General features: G+C 37.5%; 1 protein-coding gene across 8 annotated transcripts in view; it reads right to left on the bottom strand.

Moving 5' to 3' along the window:
* The window catches only part of EPB41 (erythrocyte membrane protein band 4.1), a 259,035-nt gene that overhangs the window by 103,628 nt on the left and 132,937 nt on the right, over nucleotides 1-22,470 (bottom strand). For all 8 annotated transcript variants that reach the window (XM_037827956.1, XM_037827957.1, XM_037827958.1 and 5 more), the window contains exon 5: nucleotides 10,057-10,099. In XM_037827956.1, the coding sequence (XP_037683884.1) occupies nucleotides 10,057-10,099 (43 nt within the window). The remainder of the gene's footprint in view (nucleotides 1-10,056; nucleotides 10,100-22,470) is intronic.

The raw sequence follows: 22,470 nt of genomic DNA on the forward strand, positions 1-22,470 counted from the left end.
TGGTACATGACTCCTAGGGATGAACCTGGACCCAGCATCAAGGAACTGAGAAAGCCTTGACCAAAAGGAAGAAGAGAAATGAAACAAAATTAAGTTTCAATGGCTGAGAGATTTCAAATGGAGTCAAGAGGTCATTCTAGAGGTTACTCTTATGCATCACATAGACATCCCTTTTTAGTTTTTAGTTTATTAGAATAGCTAGAAGGAAATATCTGAAAGTGTTGAACTGCAATCCAGCATCTTTAATTCTTGAAGACGAATGTATAACTATATAGCTTATATGGTGTGACCGTGTGATTGTGAAAACCTTATGGCTCACACTCTCTTTATCCAGTGTATGGACAGATGAGTAGAAAAATGGGGGAAAGAAAAGTAAATGAATAATAGTGGGGGAGGAGGGGTATGGGATATTTTGGATGTTCTTTTTAACTTTTATTTTTATTCTTATTTTTGGAGTAATGAAAAATTAATAATTTTGGAGTAATGAAAATGTTCAAAAATTTATTGTGGCGATGAATGCACAACTATATGATGGTAATGTGAACAACTGTTGTACACTTTGGATGACTGTGTGGTTTATGAATAGGTTTCAATAAAATTGCATTAAAATTAAAAAAAAAAAAAGAAGACCAGGTTGCCAGAGGCAAAATGGTAAGGCAATCAATATTTCCATGAGTATTCATATCAACCAGAATATGTTACAAAATATAATTCTATACAATAAATTTAAATTGAGATATAATTTACATCTATATCTATAGGCTATAGAATATATATTCTGTTCCACGAGTAAAGACAAATACATATACTCATGTAACCAACACCTCTATCCAGATGTAAAGCATCAACAACAGCCAAGAAAGTACCCCTGAGATCTCTCTATCACCATAGATTAATTTTGGCTGTTCTAGGATTTCATATATATGGAATCATACTGTATGCACATTTTGCATTTGGCTTCTTTTGAGAATTATTGCATTATACTTTTAGTTAATGAAATAAGTTTTAGTTAAGCTTATTATTCAATAATGTAATATTTAAATACCATATTAATGTTATTTGTGGAATCCAGTTGTAAATAAAATATTCAATCTATTTAAAAAATTAAATACAAAAATTGTTTTTAAATATTGAATTTAAGTTTTTAAATGCAATTTTATTGAAACATATTCACAGACCATACAATAAAAAAAAAAAAACAAAAACCTATGGGATGCAGTGAAGGCTGTACTGGGAGGGAAATATATAGCTCAAAATGCCTACATTAGAAGGAATAAACAGCTAAAACCAATGACCTATCTTAACAACTGGAGAAACTAGAGAAAGAGCAGCAAACTAACCCTAAAGCAAAGATTAAAGAAGAAATAAATGAATTGGAAAACATAAAAAAAACAATAGGGAAAATCAATAAAACCAGAAGTTCATTTTTTGAAAAGATCAACAAGATTGACAAACCCTTAGCTAGCCTGATAAAGTCAAAAAAGAGAGAAAATGCAAAAAAATAATATCAGAAATGAGAGGGGGGACATTACCATGGGCCCAAAGAAATTTTTAAAAAATTGTAAGAGGATACTACAAACAAACTGTATGCCAACAAACTACACCACTTAGATGAAATGGATAATTTCCTAGAAACACAAGAACAACCTATACTGACTCGAGAAGAAACAGAAGACCTCAGCAAACCAATCACAAGTAAAAAGATTCAATTCATCACCAAAAACTTTCCTACAAAGAAAAGCCCAGGGCTAGATGGCTACACAGGGGAATTTTGCCAAGCATTCCAAGAACTAACACCCTTCCTGCTAAAACTTCCAAAAAATTGAAGAAAAAGGAACACTACCTAACTCATTCTATGAAGCAAACATCACTCTAATACCAAAACCTGATAAAGATACTAAAAGAAAGGGAAACTACAGACCAATCTCTATAATGAATATAGATGCAAAAATTCTCAACAAAATACTTGCAAATCAAATCCAATGGAACATTAAAAGAATTATAAACCATGACCAAGTGGGGTTTATTCCAGGCATTCAAGCATTGTTCCACACAAGAAAATTAATCAATGCAATGCAACACATTAACAAATTGAAAGGGAAAAATCACATCATCTTGATTGATGCAGTAAAGGCATTTGACAAATTTAGTATCCTTTCTTGTTAAAAAACACCTCAAAATGTAGGAATCAAAGGAAACTTCTTCAATATGATACAGGGAATATACGAAAAACCCACAGCCAGCATTGTACTCAATAGTGAGAGACTGAAAACTGTAACCTTAAGATCAGGAACAAGACAAGGATGCCCACTATCACCACTACTATTCAACCTTGTACTAGAAGTTTTGGCTAGAGCAGTTAGGCAAGAAAAAAAAAAAAAGGCTCCCAAATCAGACAGAAAGAAGTAAAACTCTCATTATTTGCAGATGGCATTATCCTATACTTGGAAAATCCTGAGAAATCTACGAGAAAGCTACTTGAGCTAATAAATAAATTCAGTAAATTGGAGGGATACAAGATTAACACACAAAAATCAGTAGTGTTTCTACACACTAGAAATGACCTAACTGAGGAGGTAACTAAGAAAAAAATTCCATTCACAATGGTAACTAAAAGAATCAAGTATCTAGGGATAAGCTTAACAAAGCATGTAAAGGACCCGTACACAGAAAACTACAAAACATTGCCAAAAGAAATCAAAGAAGACCTAAATATGTGAAAGATATTCCATGCTCATGAATAGGAAGGCTAAATGTCATTAAGATGCCAATTCTACCCAAATAGATCTACAAATTCAATGTAATACCAATCAAAATTCCAACAACCTACTTTGCAGTCCTGGAAATGTTAGTTATTAAATTTATTTGGAAAGGAAAGGGGCCTCAAATAGCCAAAACATTCTAAAAAAGAACAAAATGGGAGCACTTACACTTCCAGACTTTAAAGCTGATTAAAAAGCCACAGTGGTCAAAACAGCATGGTATTGTACCTCTTTGTTGCTCAGATGTGGCCCTTTCTCTTTCTAACTGAGCCATCTCGACAGGTGAACTCACTGCCCTCCCCCCTACGTGGGACCCGACTCCCAGGGGTGTAAATCTCCCTGGCAACGCAGAGTATGACTCCAGGGGATGAATGTGGACCCGGCATCGTGGGACTGAGAGTATCTTCTTGACCAAAAGGGGGATGCAAAATGAGACGAAATAGTTTCAGTGGCTGAGAGATTCCAAATGGAGTTGAGAGGTCACTCTGGTGGACATTCTTATGCACTATATAGATAACACCTCTTAGGCTTTAATGTATTGGAATAGCTAGAAGTAAATACCTGAAACTACCAAACTCCAACCCAGCAGTCTGGACTCCTGAAGACAATTATATAATAATGTAGATTACAAGGGGTGACAGTGTGATTGTGAAGACCTTGTGGATCACACCCCCTTTATCTAGTGTATGGATGAGTGGAGGAATGGGGATAAAAACTAAAGGACAAATGGGGTGGGATGGGGGGATGATTTGGGTGTTTTTTTTCACTTTTATTTTTTATTCTTGTTCTGGTTCTTTCTGATGTAAGGAAAATGTTCAGAGATAGACTGTGGTGATGAACGCATAACTATGTTATCATACTGTGGACAGTGGATTGTACATCATGGATGATTGTATGGTGTGTGAATGTATTTCAGTAAAACTGAATTTAATAAAAAAAAAAAAAGCATGGTATTGGCACAAAGACAGACATACTGATCAATGGAATTTAATTGAAATTTCAGAAATAGACCCTCAGATCTATGGTCAATTGATTTTTCACAAGGCCCCCAAATCCACTAAACTCCGGCAGAATAATCTCTTCAGTAAATGGGGCCAGGAGAACTAGATATCCATATCCAAAGGAATAAAAGAGGACCCCTACCTCACACACTATACAAAAATTAACTCAAAATGGATAAAAGACCTAAATATAAGAGCCAGTATCATAAATGCATGGTATGTGAATATAACTCTATAAAATTGTAGGAAAATATATATAAAGGAGTAAAAGTGTTGGAGAAAACATGGTGAAAGGGATGATGCCTCACCAATATGGACTAACTACAATGTGTAAACTCAGAATTGAATCTTAGAACATAGCCTAACGTGGACATAATAATTGTAATAGTCCCTACATTGTAAGCTCTTACAGCAGTTAACTCTATCCCTGAATTGTAATGCCTATCTCTAAACTTTGAGATGCTGATCCCCTAGCGTATAACCTGATTCGTCTCTGGAACAATGCATATCTCTGAGACACCTGAAACTCAGAGCTAGAGCTCAGCAGATATGAATGTCAGTATTAGTGCATATATCAACTGTTAAAAAAAGCTGAAAAAGAGCCCAGACTTCAATTAGTGATATGAATGAAGCAGGTCTGGTTAAGACCAGGGCAAGCCAGGCCAAAGGGTAAAGGTTGAAACTGATTGTGCTTTAAAACTTCAACTTCCATATGAGACCAAGGGAAGAGATATCTATTTGGTACAGGATCTAAATTTTCTAAACGGTACAACTCTTTAGTCGATTTGTTCAAACACCACAATTTCATGGAACTTTGAATAGGAAGTGAGATACGGTAGGTTAGTATAGGCTGGAGTAAAATAGTGACACATCCCAGAGTAATTTGGGCGGATAATAAAAAATATATTTACAGCCTCCCCCTCCCCAGCCCCGAGGATCTGGGGGAAGGTGCGGATGTGTTGGACATCCTCACCTGGACTGGTGTTGATGTTGTCACAAACATTGGGACTGGCGGTTTGATGTGCTGAGCCCTCAATCATGGGACTTGCCCTTATGAAGCTCGTTACTGCAAAAGAGAGTCTAAACTTGTATGTAATTGTGCCTAAGAGTCTCCCCGAGTACCTTTTTGTTGCTCAGATGTGGCCTTCTCTCTCTAACTGAGCCATCTTGACAGGTGAACTCGCTGCCCTCCCACCTACGTGGGACTCGACTCCCAGGGGTGTAAATCTCCCTGGCAATGCAGAATATGACTCCCGGGGATGAATGTGGACCTGGCATCGTGGGACTGAGAATATCTTCTTGACCAAAAGGGGGAAGCAAAATGAGACAAAATAGTTTCAGTGGCTGAGAGATTTCAAATGGAGTTGACACGTCACTCTGGTGGACAGTCTTATGCACTATATAGATAACAACTCTTAGGTTTTAATGTATTGGAATAGCTAGAAGTAAATACCTGAAACTACCAAACTCCAACCCAGCAGTCTGGACTCCTGAAGACAATTATATAATAATGTAGATTACAAGGGGTGACAGTGTGATTGTGAAGACCTTCCGGATCACACCCCTTTATCTAGTGTATGGATGAGTAGAAAAATGGGGATAAAAACTAAAGGACAAATGGGGTGGGATGGGGGGATGATTTGGGTGTTCTTTTTTCACTTTTATTTTTTATTCTCGGTTCTGGTTCTTTCTGATGTAAGGAAAATGTTCAGAGATAGATTGTGGTGATGAACGCATAACTATGTTATCATACTGTGGACAGTGAATTGTATACCATGATGATTGTATGGTGTGTGAATGTATTTCAATAAAACTGAATTTAATTAAAAAAAAAAAAGAGCCAGTATCGTAAAACTCCTAGAAGAAAATATAGAAAAATATCTTCAAGACCTAATGATTAGAGGTAGCTTCTTAGCCCCCACACTGAAAGCACAAGCAACGAAAGAAAAAACAGATTAATGGGAACTCCTCAAGACTGACCACTTCTATGCTTCAAAGTACTTTGTCAAAATGGTGAAGAGGCAGCCAACTCAATGGGAGAGAATATTTGGTAACACTATAACTGATAACGGTTTGATATCTAGTATATATAAAGAAATCCTACAACTCAACAATGAAAGGACAGACAACCCAATTATAAAACAGGCAAAAGATACGAATAGACATTTTTCCAAAGAGGAAATACAAATGGCTAAAAAGCTATTAGGAAAATGCAAATCAAAGCCACAGTGAGATATCATCTCACATCTATAATAATGGCTGCTATTAAACAAACAGGCAACTACAAATGCTGGAGAGGATGTGGAGAAATAGGAATACTTACTCACTGCCGATGGACATGTAAAATGGTACAGCCACTGTGAAAGAGTTTGGAGGTTTCTCAGAAAACTAAATATTGAGTTGCCCTATGACCCAGCAATTCCGCTACTCAGTATATACTCAGAAGATCTGAAAGCAGGGACGCGAACAGACATTTGCACACCGATGTTCACAGCAGCATTATTCACAATTGCCAAAAGATGGAAACTATCCAAGAGTTTATCAATAGATGAGTGGATAAACAAAATGTGGTATATATACATGATGGAACATTATGCAGCAGTAAGAAGGAATGAGGTCCTGAAGCATGGGACAACATGGATGAACGCTGAGGACACAATGCTGAGGGAAATAATTCAGACGCAAAAGGAAAGATACTGTATAATTTCACTAATATGAACTAATGAGAACATGTAAACTCAGAGACTTAAAATGTAGAATACAGGGTACTCAGAGATAGACAGAAGCTAGAGAAGAGGGAGCATTACCTAATATGTATGGAATTTGTTAACGAAGTTGAACTTAAATGTTTGGGAATGGATAGAGGTGATGGTAGCTCATTATTGGGATTAATAATAATAGTGCTATATTGTAGGTGAATTTGATTTAAAGTGGTTGTTTAAAGTCATGTACGCCACTGATTAACATTACAAATATAAATAAGTTCTACTTATTTATAGTTATTGCATGAACTACTACAAATGTAAATAAATAAATAAATAATAAAAGGGTATATCAGAAAAAAACATAGCTATTGAAAACTATGGACTATGGTTAATAGTAATATTTTAATATTCTTTCATCAACAGTAACATCCTTACTACACCAATACTATGTGTTAATGGGGGGGATAAGGGATATGGGAGGATATGAGTTTTATTTTTTATTCTTATTCCTGTTCTGGAGTAATGAAAATGTTCTAAAATTGATCACGGGGGATATACACACAACTACGTGATGATACTGTGAGCTAGTGATTGTATACTTCGGATGGTTTGTGTGGTGTGTGAACATTATCTCAATACAATTGAAAAAAAAGGGGGGGGGGTCCTGCCCTTTTAGTAACACACACACACACACATGCACATATATACATACTCACATCAATGGAATCATTAATACAGAATTCAGGACAGTGGTGACTTCTCCAGTGGAAAGAGAGGAAGATGCATTTGGGAAGGGACATATATAAGCTTCTGAGATACTGATAATGTTCCATTTCTTAATTGGGTAGTAGGAACATAGGTGTTGATATATATAATACAATGTGTGTACGTGTATGCATATGCATACATACAGACAACGATGTATCTATATACACAGTGTGTGTGTGTATTTACACATACTTTTTTTTATCTGTATGATGTATCTCACTATAATTTTTTTTAAAAGAAAAGCAGAGTTCCATTAATAACTTATCAAGATGGTTAGCTTATAGTTCATGAAGAACAGGATTCAATATGTGACACTAACTTTCATAAATTTCACTCTATAGTCTTTTTAAACATGGAAGGATATTTTGAAAACGTCCATAATTTGCATTAATTATTCATCAGCATTTTATAGTGTATACAGAAGGTGTCAAGACTTCTTGCTTTTGCTATATACTATTAATAGAAAGATGGTGAGGAAGGGATGGTGGTGGGTAGCCTGACTCAATAGGAGAGATCTCTCTTAATCAGAACCAAAGAAATAAACAAAGTTAAACCTTAAGCTTGGAGGAGGGAAAGTGATTATTAACAAATCTCAGAAGAGGGTCCAAATGGGTAAGACTAGGTCTGAGGGAACTTTAAAAAAAACAACCACCATACAAAGCAATACTGTATATTGTACACGGGAATAGATCAATGAGGGAAAAATATAAAAGCATGACTGAAAGGAATCACTGCAAATTCATAACAGATTTCTAGAGGTAGAGAGAGAAGGAGATAGAATTCGGAGGAAAACGAAGCAGACAAATTTTACATGTTCCGTTCTAATCCTTTTAAGTTAAAAAAACTAACACACATTAATTCTGGGTGGTAGGTAAAGGAGAATTTATTACATATACCTTCACAGTTTTCTACATGTTTTGAAACATGGAAAAAATCTTGCTGTTGGAATAGCAATTCAATTTTAAATATTCATTCATTTAGGTTTTTGATTTAGAAATTCTACTTCTAGGAATTGATCTAATTGACACTTACATAACTGCACAGAGATACAAGTAAGTTCACTACAACCTTATTTGTTAAGGCTTACTATTGATATTAGCCCAAAATACCCATCAATAGGACTGGATGTAAGTATTGTGCTACAACTATATAAACATTTAAAAAATAAAAACAAAATAAATGTATATGTCTTGATATGAATACTACTCAAATCTATGTAAAAAAGACTGGTTGTACATTTGTATTAAAATACATGATATATGTGTGTCTATATATACTCAAAACATTTCTGGAAAGAACACAAGAAATTGGTTACCATGATTGTCTCCAGGAAAGGAAATGGAAACCACATGGCCAAGCCAACATTAAAAGGGAGAATTACTTTGTAATGCATCTGCCTGTATTTTTAAATTTGTACCACATATTTATACTATTTTAAAAATTAATTTTAAAAACTAGGGAGAGCATAATTGTATTTTTGAAAAATAAACATAAATTTAAGTATATTATCTGCAGAGAATAGGAGAGGGGCTTATACTTTCTCCATCATATAGTTCCATAATGTTTCAATTTTTCACAATGGGCATATATCACCAACACGAAGAACTACATTAAAAAAAAAAAAAAACCTTTACAATAAACATTCTTTGGCTTAATGAAACGTTGCCATTTTTATTCCTTATTAAAGTTTGTGTTGGGGACATGTTTATTTCCCTATGCTTTACTAAGGGTTTTTATTATTTTGTATTGTTTTAAAATGGATAAACACTTAGATTATTTTTCTTAGCAAGAAATTTTTTTTACAGCCAGAAGATAATCTACTATGTATTTTTCTTCACTTATAACTCTTTTTTAACTTTGCTTCCCAAGGAGTCCTCTTTCACAATAACATTTTCCTGAGTAACACTAGATATTAAAAGAAAAATATTAAATATTGAATATTAAAGGAAAACACTTCACCATAACAAAAGTATTTTCTTTCAAGAAACAAATGAAAAATAAAATATGTATTCAAGTGGTAGATTTAAAACTCAATCATAATAAATAACAACTATTGTACTTCCAAAATGTTTCCTCAAAAATAAACTAAACTGAAGGATATATAGACTTATACAAGAAAAAAAAGTTTCCACCCCCTAGCCAGCCCATTAGACCTGGAAGCTGCAAAATCCTAACCTACACTTTTTTCACCCTAGAAATATTAATCCCAGGACACCAGTCTGAGCAGGATGTGTAGCAGTAATATACGCTAGAGGGCTTGGGGCTAAGCCGCCATGCCAGAAGGGCCACTGGAAAGTAGTTCCTTTTCTTTCCTTCATTTTTTTTTCTTCCACAGTCTTTATTCTTTGATTCGGAAGGGGACTGTTGAACAGGCACAAAAAGAATTACAGAAAGGAAAACATGCTGAAAAGGTAAATAGTCAAGAACAATGTAAAAGAAACAGGATCAGACAGCAAACTCCTAATAATTGGCTACTACGGTTTCAATCATTACCATTTTCAGAAGTGACTCCCATATTCTTTTTCTCTTCTCATCTTTGTTCTTTTCCATCTCTGTGAACCTCAATTGCTCCTGTCTTCTCTAACTTTGCATAGTTGTAAAAAAAAGAAAAATCAAGATCTGACCTACATCTCAGTAGCATCCACCCCTGCTGCATTTTTCTATTATGGAATCTACTCCTTCCAGAGGAAGGCTTTAACTCAATTTCAAAGCCATATGTCATAGTCAGAATTCTAAAGTGACTCACAGTTAGAAAATGACTGGAAATCCTCTCACCTTTAAAAGAAAGAAAGTACTATAAAAAGGGCTATAGCCACTTACCATGAACCTGCTTTTTTATTTCTTTGGCAGAATCCAGCCATGTCTGTAAAAAGAAGAAAAGGCATTCACAAAGAGCTCCAAAAATATAGACAATAGAATACCAGAAGCCAAAGTACTAACCATTTTTAAATAGTGCCTCCATGTCAATCAACATTTCTCTCCATGTTCTTGGCATTAATTTCACATAGCAAAGTGATTCTGAGCAAAGAAACAGGGAGCCAGACGTCTGGGCTTGAATCCTGGCTCCACTTCCTGGCTGGGTGACTTGATGTAACATATCTCTCTGAAATTCTGTTTCCTCATCTGCAAAATGTGATATCAGCAGTACTGCCTATCTCACAGAGGTATTGGAAAGACTAAATGAGTTATATGTAAAATTCTTTAGTAAACAGCAAATGCTCAATAAGCACTTGCTATTTTTATTATTCTGTAGACTAGTAAAGATCTACAACCAGGAATAATTGACATCACTCAAATCTTAACTTTCCTCTCCAATCCTGACCTCCGGTCTCATTCAAGTTTTCTATGTACAGCCTCAGGTATATGGTTTGTGCTCAGTTAATGTTTACTGAATAAATGAATAATATGTTTTCCCTGACGGCTCTTGCCCATATATTCTCTTCCTTCTCTGTTCTCAACTCCACTTAGAGTCTGCACACCACTAGGACAGGGCTTTAAAAGCACCAACTGATAAGTTTTGTGGAACCTCTGAGAATCTTGGTTTATGCTATGCAAGTGCAATCTAGCACTCTCAACAAAGACTACTTTCTATCACTGTGGAATGGATATCTCCCTAGCAAGATGAAGCAACTCCGTGTTTCCATTATTTTTTTTTTTTAATCATCATTTTATTGAGATACATTCACATACCACGCAGTCATACAAAACAAATTGTACTTTCGATTGTTTACAGTACCATTACATAGTTGTACATTCATCACCTAAATCAATCCCTGACACCTTCATTAGCACACACAGAAAAATAACAAGAATAATAATTAGAGTGAAAAAGAGCAATTGAAGTAAAAAAGAACACTAGGTACCTTTGTCTGTTTGTTTGCTTCCCCTACTTTTCTACACATCCATCCATAAACTAGACAAAGTGGAGTTTGGTCCTTATGGCATTCCCAATCCCACTGTCACCCCTCATAAGCTACATTTTTATACAACTGTCTTCGAGATTCATGGGTTCTGGGTTGTAGTTTAATAGTTTCAGGTATCCACCACCAGCTACCCCAATTCTTTAGAACCTAAAAAAGGTTGTCTAAAGTGTGCGTAAGAGTGCCCACCAGAGTGATCTCTCGGCTCGTTTTGGAATCTCTCTGCCACTGAAGCTTATTTCATTTCCTTTCACATCCCCCTTTTGGTCAAGAAGATGTTCTCCATCCCACGATGCCGGGTCTACATTCCTCCCCGGGAGTCATATTCCACGTTGCCAGGGAGATTCACTTCCCTGGGTGTCTGATCCCACGTAGGGGGGAGGGCAGTGATTTCACCTTTCAAGTTGGCTTAGCCAGAGAGAGAGGGCCACATCTGAGCAACAAAGAGGCATTCAGGAGGAGACTCTTAGGCACAAATACAGGGAGGCCTAGCCTCTCCTTTGCAGCAACCGTCTTCCCAAGGGTAAAACTTATGGTAGAGGGCTCAACCCATCAAACCACCAGTCCCCTATGTCTGTGGTCATGTTAGCAACCATGGAGGTGGGGTAGGCGAATACCCCTGCATTCTCCACAGGCTCCTCAAGGGGGCACTACATCGTTTTTTTTTTTTTTTTTTTCCTTGTTTGTCTTTTTTCTTTTTTTTTTTTTTTTAACTTTCCCTTCTTTTTTCAAATCAACTGTATGAAAAAAAAAGTTAAAAAGAAAACAAACATACAATAAAAGAACATTTCAAAGAGACCATAGCAAGGGAGTAAGAAAAAGACAACTAACCTAAGATAACTGCTTAACTTCCAACATGTTCCTACTTTACCCCAAGAAAGTTACATACTATAGCAACATTTCAGTGAACTTGTTCCTACTACATCCATCAGAAATTAACAGACCATAGTCATTTCTGGGCATCCCCAGAACGTTAAATAGCTTATCTGTTCTTCTTGGATTATTGTTCCCCCTTCCTTAATTGCTCTCTACTGCTAGTTCCCCTACATTCTACATTATAAACCATTTGTTTTACATTTTTCAAAGTTCACATTAGTGGTAGCATATAATATTTCTCTTTTTGTGCCTGGCTTATTTCGCTCAGCATTATGTCTTCAAGGTTCATCCATGTTGTCATATGTTTCACCAGATCGTTCCTTCTTACTGCCGCGTAGTATTCCATCGTGTGTATATACCACATTTTATTTGTCCACTCATCTGTTGATGGACATTTGGGTTGTTTCCATCTCTTGGCAATTGTGAATAATGCTGCTATGAACATTGGCGTGCAGATATCTGTTCGTGTCACTGCTTTCCGATCTTCCGGGTATATCCCGAGAAGTGCAATCGCTGGATCGAATGGTAGCTCTGTATCTAGTTTTCTAAGGAACTGCCAGACTGACTTCCAGAGTGGCTGAACCATTATACAGTCCCACCAACAATGAATAAGAGTTCCAATTTCTCCACATCCCCTCCAGCATTTGTAGTTTCCTGTTTGTTTAATGGCAGCCATTCTAACCGGTGTTAGATGGTATCTCATTGTGGTCTTAATTTGCATCTCTCTAATAGCTAGTGAAGCTGAACATTTTTTCATGTGTTTCTTGGCCATTTGTATTTCCTCTTCAGAGAACTGTCTTTTCATATCTTTTGCCCATTTTATAATTGGGCTGTCTGTACTATTGTCATTGAGTTGTAGGATTTCTTTGTATATGCAAGATATCAGTCTTTTGTCAGATACATGGTTTCCAAAAATTTTTTCCCATTGAGTTGGCTGCCTCTTTACCTTTTTGAGAAATTCCTTTGAGGTGCAGAAACTTCTAAGCTTGAGGAGTTCCCATTTATCTATTTTCTCTTTTGTTGCTTGTGCTTTGGGTGTAAAGTCTAGGAAGTGGCCTCCTAATACAAGGTCTTGAAGATGTTTTCCTACATTATCTTCTAGGAGTTTAATGGTACTTTCTTTTATATTGAGATCTTTGGTCCATTTTGAGTTAATTTTTGTGTAGGGGGTGAGGTAGGGGTCCTCTTTCATTCTTTTGGATATGGATATCCAACTCTCCCAGCCCCATTTGTTGAAAAGACCATTATGGCTCAGTTCGGTGACTTTGGGGGCCTTATCAAAGATCAGTCGGCCATAGATCTGAGGGTCTATCTCTGAATTCTCAATTCGATTCCATTGATCTATATGTCTATCTTTGTGCCAGTACCATGCTGTTTTGGCAACTGTGGCTTTATAATAAGCTTCAAAGTCAGGGAGTGTAAGTCCTCCCACTTCGTTTTTCTTTTTTAAAGTGTCTTTAGCAATTCGAGGCATCTTCCCTTTCCAAATAAATTTGATAACTAGCTTTTCCAAGTCTGCAAAGTAGGTTGTTGGAATTTTGATTGGGATTGCATTGAATCTGTAGATGAGTTTGGGTAGAATTGACATCTTAATGACATTTAGCCTTCCTATCCATGAACATGGAATATTTTTCCATCTTTTAAGGTCCCCTTCTATTTCTTTTAGTAGAGTTATGTAGTTTTCTTTGTATAGGTCTTTTACATCTTTGGTTAAGTTTATTCCTAGGTACTTGATTTTTTTAGTTGCTATTGAAAATGGTATCTTTTTCTTGAGTGTCTCTTCAGTTTGTTCATTTCTAGCATATAGAAACATTACTGACTTATGTGCATTAATCTTGTATCCCGCTACTTTGCTAAATTTGTTTATTAGCTCTAGTAGGTGTATCGTTGATTTCTCAGGGTTTTCTAGATATAAGATCATATCATCTGCAAACAATGACAGTTTTACTTCTTCTTTTCCAATTTGGATGCCTTTTATTTCTTTGTCTTGCCGGATTGCCCTGGCTAGCACTTCCAGCACAATGTTGAATAACAGTGGTGACAGCGGGCATCCTTGTCTTGTTCCTGATCTTAGAGGGAAGGCTTTCAGTCTCTCACCATTGAGTACTATGCTGGCTGTGGGTTTTTCATATATGCTCTTTATCATGTTGAGGAAGTTTCCTTCAATTCCTACCTTTTGAAGTGTTTTTATCAAAAACGGATGTTGGATTTTGTCAAATGCTTTTTCAGCATCTATTGAGATGATCAATTGATTTTTCCCTTTCGAGTTTTTAATGTGTTGTAATACATTGATTGTTTTTCTTATGTTGAACCATCCTTGCATGCCTGGAATGAACCCCACTTGGTCATGGTGTATGATTTTTTTAATGTGTCTTTGGATTCGATTTGCAAGTATTTTGTTGAGGATTTTTGCATCTATATTCATTAGGGAGATTGGCCGGTAGTTTTCCTTTTTTGTAGCATCTTTGCCTGGTTTTGGTATTAGATTGATGTTAGCTTCATAAAATGAATTAGGTAGTGTTCCATTTTTTTCAATGTTTTGAAAGAGTTTGAGTAAGATTGGTGTCAGTTCTTTCTGGAAAGTTTGGTAGAATTCCCCTGTGAAGCCATCTGGCCCTGGGCATTTATTTGTGGGAAGATTTTTGATGACTGATTGGATCTCTTTGCTTGTGATGGGTTGGTTGAGGTCTTCTATTTCTTCTCTGGTCAGTCTAGGTTGTTCATATGTTTCCAGGAAATTGTCCATTTCTTCTACATTATCCAGTTTGTTGCCATACAGTTGTTCATAATATCCTCTTATAATTTTTTTAATTTCTTCAGGATCTGCAGTTATGTCACCTTTTTCATTCATTATTTTGTTTATATGGGTCTTCTCTCTTTTTGATTTTGTCAGTCTAGCTAGGGGCTTGTCAATCTTGTTGATCTTCTCAAAGAACCAACTTTTGGTGATATTTATCCTTTCTATTGTTTTTTTGTTCTCTATGTCATTTATTTCTGCTTTAATCCTTGTTATTTCTTTTCTTGTACTTGGTTTAGGATTGGTTTGCTGTTCATTTTCTAGCTTCTTCAGTTGATCCATTAGTTCTTTGATTTTGGCTCTTTCTTCCTTTTTAATATATGCGTTTAGTGCTATAAATTTCCCCCTTAGCACTGCTTTTGCTGCATCCCATAGGTTTTGGTATGTTGTGTTCTCATTTTCATTCGTCTCTATATATTTAGCAATTTCTCTTGCTATTTCTTCTTTAACCCACTGATTGTTTAGGAGTGTGTTGTTTAACCTCCAGGTATTTGTGAATTTTCTAAGTCTCTGATGGTTATTGACTTCTAATTGTATTCCATTGTGGTCAGAGAATGTGCTTTGAATAATTTCAATCTTTTTAAATTTATTGAGGCTTGTTTTATGTCCCAGCATATGATCTATTCTGGAGAAAGTTCCGTGAGCACTAGAAAAGTATGTGTATCCTGGTGATTTGGGATGTAATGTCCTATAGATGTCTGTTAAATCTAATTCATTTATCAGATTGTTTAGGTTTTCAATTTCCTTATTGGTCTTCTGTCTGGTTGATCTATCTATAGGAGAGAGTGATGTGTTGAAGTCTCCCACAATTATTGTGGAAACATCAATTGCTTCCTTTAGTTTTGCCAATGTTTCTCTCATGTATTTTGTGGCACCTTGATTGGGTGCATAGACATTTACGATTGTTATTTCTTCTTGCTGAATTGCCCCTTTTATTAGTATGTAGTGGCCTTCTTTGTCTCTCAAAACATCCCTGCATTTGAAGTCTATTTTATCTGAGATTAATATTGCTACACCTGCTTTCTTTTGGCTGTAGCTTGCATGAAATATTTTTTTCCATCCTTTCACTTTCAGTTTCTTTGTGTCCCTGTGTCTCAGATGAGTCTCTTGTATGCAACATATTGATGGTTCATTTTTTTTGATCCATTCTGCGAATCTATATCTTTTAATTGGGGAGTTTAATCCATTTACATTCAACGTTAAAACCGTGAAGGCATTTCTTGAATCGGCCATCTTATCCTTTGGTTTATGTTTGCCATATTTTTCCCTCTCTCTATTAATATCCTTTATTGTACCCATACCGAATCTCTTTAGTACTGAACCTTTCTCCAAGTCTCTCTGTCCTGTCTTTGTTTCTCTGTCTGTAGGGCTCCCTTTAGTATCTCCAGTAGGGCAGGTCTCTTGTTAGCAAATTCTCTCAGCATTTCTTTGTCTGTGAAAAATTTAAGCTCTCCCTCAAATTTGAAGGAGAGCTTTGCTGGATAAAGTATTCTTGGCTGGAAATTCCTCTCACTCAGAATTTTAAATATATCGTGCCACTGCCTTCTCGCCACCATGGTGGCTGCTGAGTAGTCACTACTTAGTCTTATGCTGTTTCCTTTGTATGTGGTGAATTGCTTTTCTCTTGCTGCTTTCAGAACTTGCTCCTTCTCTTCTATGTTTGACAGTGTGATCAGTATATGTCTCGGAGTGGGTTTTTTTGGATTTATTCTATTTGGAGTTCGCTGAGCATTTATGATTTGTGTATTTATGTTGTTTAGAAGATTTGGGAAGTTTTCCCCAACAATTTCTTTGAATACTCTTCCTAGACCTTTACCCTTTTCTTCCCCTTCTGGGACACCAATGAGTCTTATATTCGGACGTTTCATATTATCTATCATATCCCTGAGGTCCATTTCGAGTTTTTCAATTTTTTTCCCCATTCTTTCTTTTATGTTTTCATTTTCCATTCTGTCATCTTCCAGGTCACTGATTCGTTGTTCAACTTCCTCTAGTCTTGTACTATGAGTGTCCAGAATCTTTTTAATTTGGTCAACAGTTTCTTTAATTTCCATAAGATCATCCATTTTTTTATTTAGTCTTGCAATGTCTTCTTTATGCTCTTCTAGGGTCTTCTTGATTTCCTTCATATCCCGTACTAGGGTCTCATTGTTCATCTTTAGTTCTTTGAGTAGCTGCTCTAGGTGTGTCTCTTCTGGTCTTTTGATTTGGGTGCTTGGGCTTGGGTTATCCATATCGTCTGGTTTTTTCATATGCTTTATAATTTTCTGTTGTTTTTGGCCTCGTGGCATTTGCTGACCTTGATAGGGTTCTTTTAGGGTTTGTAGACCAGTTGAAGTCCTTATCTCTAATTTATCAGATCTACAGCTTCGTGGAGTACACTTTCTCTAACTAACCAGGAGGTGGCGTCCACGAGACACCTGTTCTCCACAAGCCAGATCTCCCCTGCTTAGCCTTTTTGGTGAGTGGGGGAGTGAGTCTTGTGGGGCCCAATTGGTGTCCCAAGCTTGCGTGTGTAGTTGGTGTTGCCTGCCCTGTATGTGGGGCGTGTTTCTGGGCAGTCGGGGAGGGGGGGGTGGCCCTAACAATCAAATCTCCCTGATGATCCTAGAGTTTTAAAGCTACTGCAATAGTCTAATCCTTCAGTTCAGTCCTGCCACAGTTTGTCTCTGCCACTGACCCACAAGTCTTTGGTATTGGCGTATGGCTCCTGAGACTTGCAAGTGGGCCCCTCTTCCAGGCTGTGCACCCCGGGTCCTCTGTTGAGGGATGACTGTGCTATGTCGCAGGTGAGTGCCGTCCCCCCAGGGCAGTTCTGGGCTGCTGGGCTGTGTTGGGAGGCTCCCAGTCTGCTCAAATGATGGCTGAATGGGGCTCTGTTAATTCACACTGCTCCCCCTTCCCAGCTCTGGGACATTCAGCTGAGGTTGCAGGGAAGACTAATGTCCACGCCCAGTTTTGTGGTGTGTGCCTGTTATTTGAAGCACTTCCGTCACACTGGGTTGTCTGGGGCAGCTCTGGGCTATGGGGCTGGCGATGGGCAGGAGTGTTTCCTGTCCACCAGGATGGTGGCTGTGAGCGGACACCCCCCTTTTCTTGGGAAGTTGTGTTGTTTAGTGAATTTTCTCAGCCACTGGATTATTGCCTTTTGTCTCAGAGCTCTCTTAGTTCTGCTCTTGACTTGACGTGCCCAAATTTCAATTCTTTGAAGCTTTCTGTATTGAGCTTCTTAGAGTAATTGTTTTAGAAAAAGCAAAAAGGATTTAAAAAAAAATAAATAAATAAAAAAAAACGGCCCTCCTCAGAGATCTAATGGGTTATTGAAATGCTAATAGACAAAGCAACCAGGGCCATTAAGGAAAGTGCCCAGGGCAGAGAGATCAGCCTTGCTTCGGGATTTGCATATGCGCCTCAAGGCCTGATCTCCGCCCTTCCCCTTTCTGTGTTCACCAGAACTCCAAAAATCCTCTGCTTTTATTTTGGAGTTTTTCGTGTTGTTTTTTTTCTATGCCTGTCTCCTCTCTGCTGGGCTGGCTGCTCTCAGAGTCTCTGGTGTCTGGCCTCAGTCTATCTATGGTTGGAGTTTGAATCAGTAGAATGAGTTTCCGGTAAGAGCAGCCACTGCAATTCTCCCTTCTCCTTCCTGGAGCTGACAGCCCCTCCTCCCCCGGGACTGAGCCTGGCAGGGAGGGGCGCGGGTCCCCTGGCCGCAAAAACTTACAGATTTCGCTGATCTCAGCAGTTCCACGTTTTCATGAGTGTTGTATGAAGTATGCCCAAAGACAGATTGCTCTGTGGTGTCCAGTCCACGCAGTTCCTGGCTTTTTACCTACTTTCCTGGAGGAGTAACTAAAACATACAGCTCACCAGTCTGCCATCTTGCCCCGCCTCCTCCATTATTTTTAAAGGAAATCTCCCAAGGTAGCTGGAAGCTGTCAAGACCTACCAGGGATTCCATCAGCCATTCTAAGACTATGGGGCTAGAATATCCATCAATTTAGACATAGGGAGGGCAAGCCTAGATTTGTGTCAGTCACATGGGGACCCCAAAGTACAAGCTACCATATAGAATAGATTATTATTGTTTCAGTATCTAGACCCCAAATCAAAATTAAAAAAACAAAAAAAAAACCTTCTGGAAAGAATAAAAATCAATATGTACAGGGTGGGGCAAGATGGCGGAGTGGTGAAGTGTGGGTTTTAATTACCCCTCCAGGGCAGTTGGTAGAAAGCCAGGAACTGCGTGCATCGGATACCACAGAGCAATTTGATTTTGGTCATACTTCATACAACACTCAAGAACAGGTGGAACAGCTGAGATCAGTGAAAAAATCTGTAAGTTCCTGCAGCCAGGGGACCCACGCCCTTCCCTGCCAGGCACAGTCCCGTGGGAGTAGGGGCCGTCAGTGCTGAGAACTAGGAGGGAGAACTGCAGTTGCAGCTCTGATTGAAAACTCAGACTGCTGATCAAAAACTCCAAACAAAGACTGAGACCAGACACCAGAGAATCTCGGAGCAGTCAGCCTGGCAGAGAGGAGAGAGGGCTGGCAAAAACAGCAAAAACAAAAAAACAAAACAAAACAAAAACCCCAAAATAAAAACAGAGACTTTTTGGAGTTCGGGTGAACATAATATGGAGAAGGGCAGGGCTCAAACAAAATCAGGCACATATGCAAATCCAGAGGGCGAGGACCCTTGTCTAGAGAGCCAGTTTCTCTTGTGGATAGCACTCCTTTTGTCAAGTGTGTAGATGGATGAGTGGATAAATGGGGACAAAAACTAAATGAAAAATAGGGTGGATGGGGGGGATGATTTGGGTGTTTTTTTTTTATTTTTGTTTTTTATTCTTATTTTGATTCTTTCTGGTGTAAGGAAAATGTTCGAAGGCAGATTGGGGTGATGGGTGCACAACTATGTGATGGTACTGAGAATAGTTGATTGTGCACCATGGATGATTGTATGGTATGTGAATATATCTCAATAAAACTGAATTAAAAAACAAACAAAACAAAAAAAAAAACCGAATGGTGCCATCACCATCCTAATGCAGCCTTGGACTGCATTTGCTTGCATCATTGACTCCTGTTGAGCCTTATTATCAACCAAATCCCATGCATAGAGCCCCCACCTGCCTGCCACCAGAGTGACTGCAGTTGCTAAGCCACATCTCCCACATCCTGCAGTTGTGCATTGTACTTTAGCTCATAAATTTCAACTTTTGTGGGAGCAGTTTTACTATGTTGTAACTTTGATCTTTATATACCACATAAAGAGTCCTCTGTACAGTGTTTGAAATAAACTTAGTGTCTGTACCAAAAAAAAAAAAATCAATGTGTACAAAAATGATTACTCATACTCAATTCATATTATTCAAGTCACAGCATTTTATTTAACCCACAAATATTTGAGGAATGACTCCACGTGCTAGGCACAATGGTTACCAAAAAAAATAAAAAATAAAAAATAGTGCCTGTCCTCAAGGAGCCAAAAATCTAATGGGAGAGACAGACATTAAAGAATCAGTTTGTTTGCTCTAAGTCTGATAAGTGCTATGATCAAAATGTGCTCTGATAGAGCTATGCACAGAGTGCTCTAAGAGCACAGAAGAAGGGCACCAAAATGGACTGGGGATAAGAGACAGTTAGAAATGTTTCTCAACTGAATTTTGGGAGGACAAACAAGAGTTAGCCAGGAAAAGAAGGAAAGAAAGTAATTAGAAAGGCACAAACGTGTAAGAGAGAACATATACTGAGAAGCTGCATATAGTGCAGCACAGCTGAAGCACAGAGCTAAAGAGGAAAGATGTAGAGATGTAAAATTGAAAAGGATGGTAAGCAACAGATCATGGAGGGCATAATCTTCCATGTTAAGAAACGTGGACTCTATCAAATGCTAGGCAAGGCAGAGCCATTGACTGATTTAAAATATAAGAGTGACATAAATTAGAGGAAGCACAAGTGTAGGCAGGGAAACCAAATAAGAGGCTGTTGTTGAAAACGGTAATTATGGTCCAGAAGAGAACAATGCCTAAAGGTACAGACTTTGAAGTCAGTCTTGAGTCCCATCCTGTCTCAACCTTTTCACCATCTATTAGCTATATAACCTTATATAATACAATCTAACTTCAATTTTCTCATATGTAAAATAGGGATAAAACTACCCTCCTCAAAAAATTATTGTGAGGATTAAATTATTTGATGTATATAAAAAGCACATAGCTGGTATGAATAAATGGTAAATGATACTGCTCATCTAAAGGGCCTGATGGGATAATGGACTTCTAGGGGGCTGAGAAGAAAGATATTTAAGAGCTAAAACAGAATTTGTGATTGAATAGATGGGGTGAGCCAATGATGAGAGATGGTAAGGTATAATGGTAAAGGATAGTTACCAAGTTGCTGACTTGGGTAACTGGATGGATGCGGTACTATTTACTGAAATAGTAAACATAGGAAATGGAACAGATTTTATGAGGAAGAAAAAAATTGCAAAAAACTGACCATATCCAAATGTCCATCAACAGTAGAATGAATGAATTGAGGTACATTGATACAGTTGACGATATTTTTAAGGTATCTTTGGAAATCCAAGCAGAATACTTCAATAGATAGCTATATAGGCAAGTCTGGTCCTCAAAAGAAAGATCCGGATCAGAGACATAAGTTTGGGCACTTTCCTCACTTAGGTGGTAAATGAAACTGTGAAAGTACGTGAGATCACCCAGGGAATATACAGCACAGTGAGAAGAAACTTAAGATAGATCCTTGGGGAACACTTGCATTTAAGGGATGGAGAGAGAACAGAGCTGAGAAGGAGTGACCACAATGGTAGGAGGAAAACAAGAGATCAGTATTACAGAATCCAAGAGACTAGAAAGTTTCAAGGATAGAGTAGTCAAGATCATCAATGCTACAAAATGGACAAGTAACTTAAGAACTAAAAACTGTCACATGTATATTGGCAAGAGCAGTTTCAGCAGAGTAGTAAGGGTAGAAATCAAAATATGAGCTATACCAAGTGCAGGTGAGGATATGCACATTCACTGCTGGATGGTAAGCTGGTAAAACCACTTGGAAAACTGTTTGCTAGTTATCTACTAAAGCCTAACATATATCTTCCCTACAAACTAGCAATTCCACTCCTAGGAATATACCCATCAGAAATGTGTATACACATAATATGTAATGCATATTACAAGATATGCACCAAAAGACATGTACTAGAATGATCCTAGCAGCATTCATAAAAGCCCCAAATTGTACACAAGGCAAAAGTCCATCATCAGTAGAATCCATAAAGAAATTGCTGTATAGCCAAACAATGCACAATCATGCAGCAATGAAAATGAACTGTACTACTCACAAAATATGATACTGAACAAAAGAATCCAGATCTAAGAGAACATACTCTATGATTCCATCAATGTAAAGTTTAAAAACAGGCAAAATTATTTGATGGTGATGATGCCAGGAAGAGGTTACTTTTGATAGGGGGTAGGTAGGGATAGCGATTGGTAGGGGTTGGAGGTAGTGACTGGGAGGAGCTTCCGGGGTCCTGGTAATGTTCATTTCCTGATTTTGTGGGTGTTTACATAGATGTGTTCACTTTGTGAAAATTTTTTGAGATGTATATGTATGATTT

The sequence above is a fragment of the Choloepus didactylus genome, chromosome 2, assembly GCF_015220235.1.
Source record: "Choloepus didactylus isolate mChoDid1 chromosome 2, mChoDid1.pri, whole genome shotgun sequence".
NCBI classification, from domain to species: domain Eukaryota; kingdom Metazoa; phylum Chordata; class Mammalia; order Pilosa; family Megalonychidae; genus Choloepus; species Choloepus didactylus.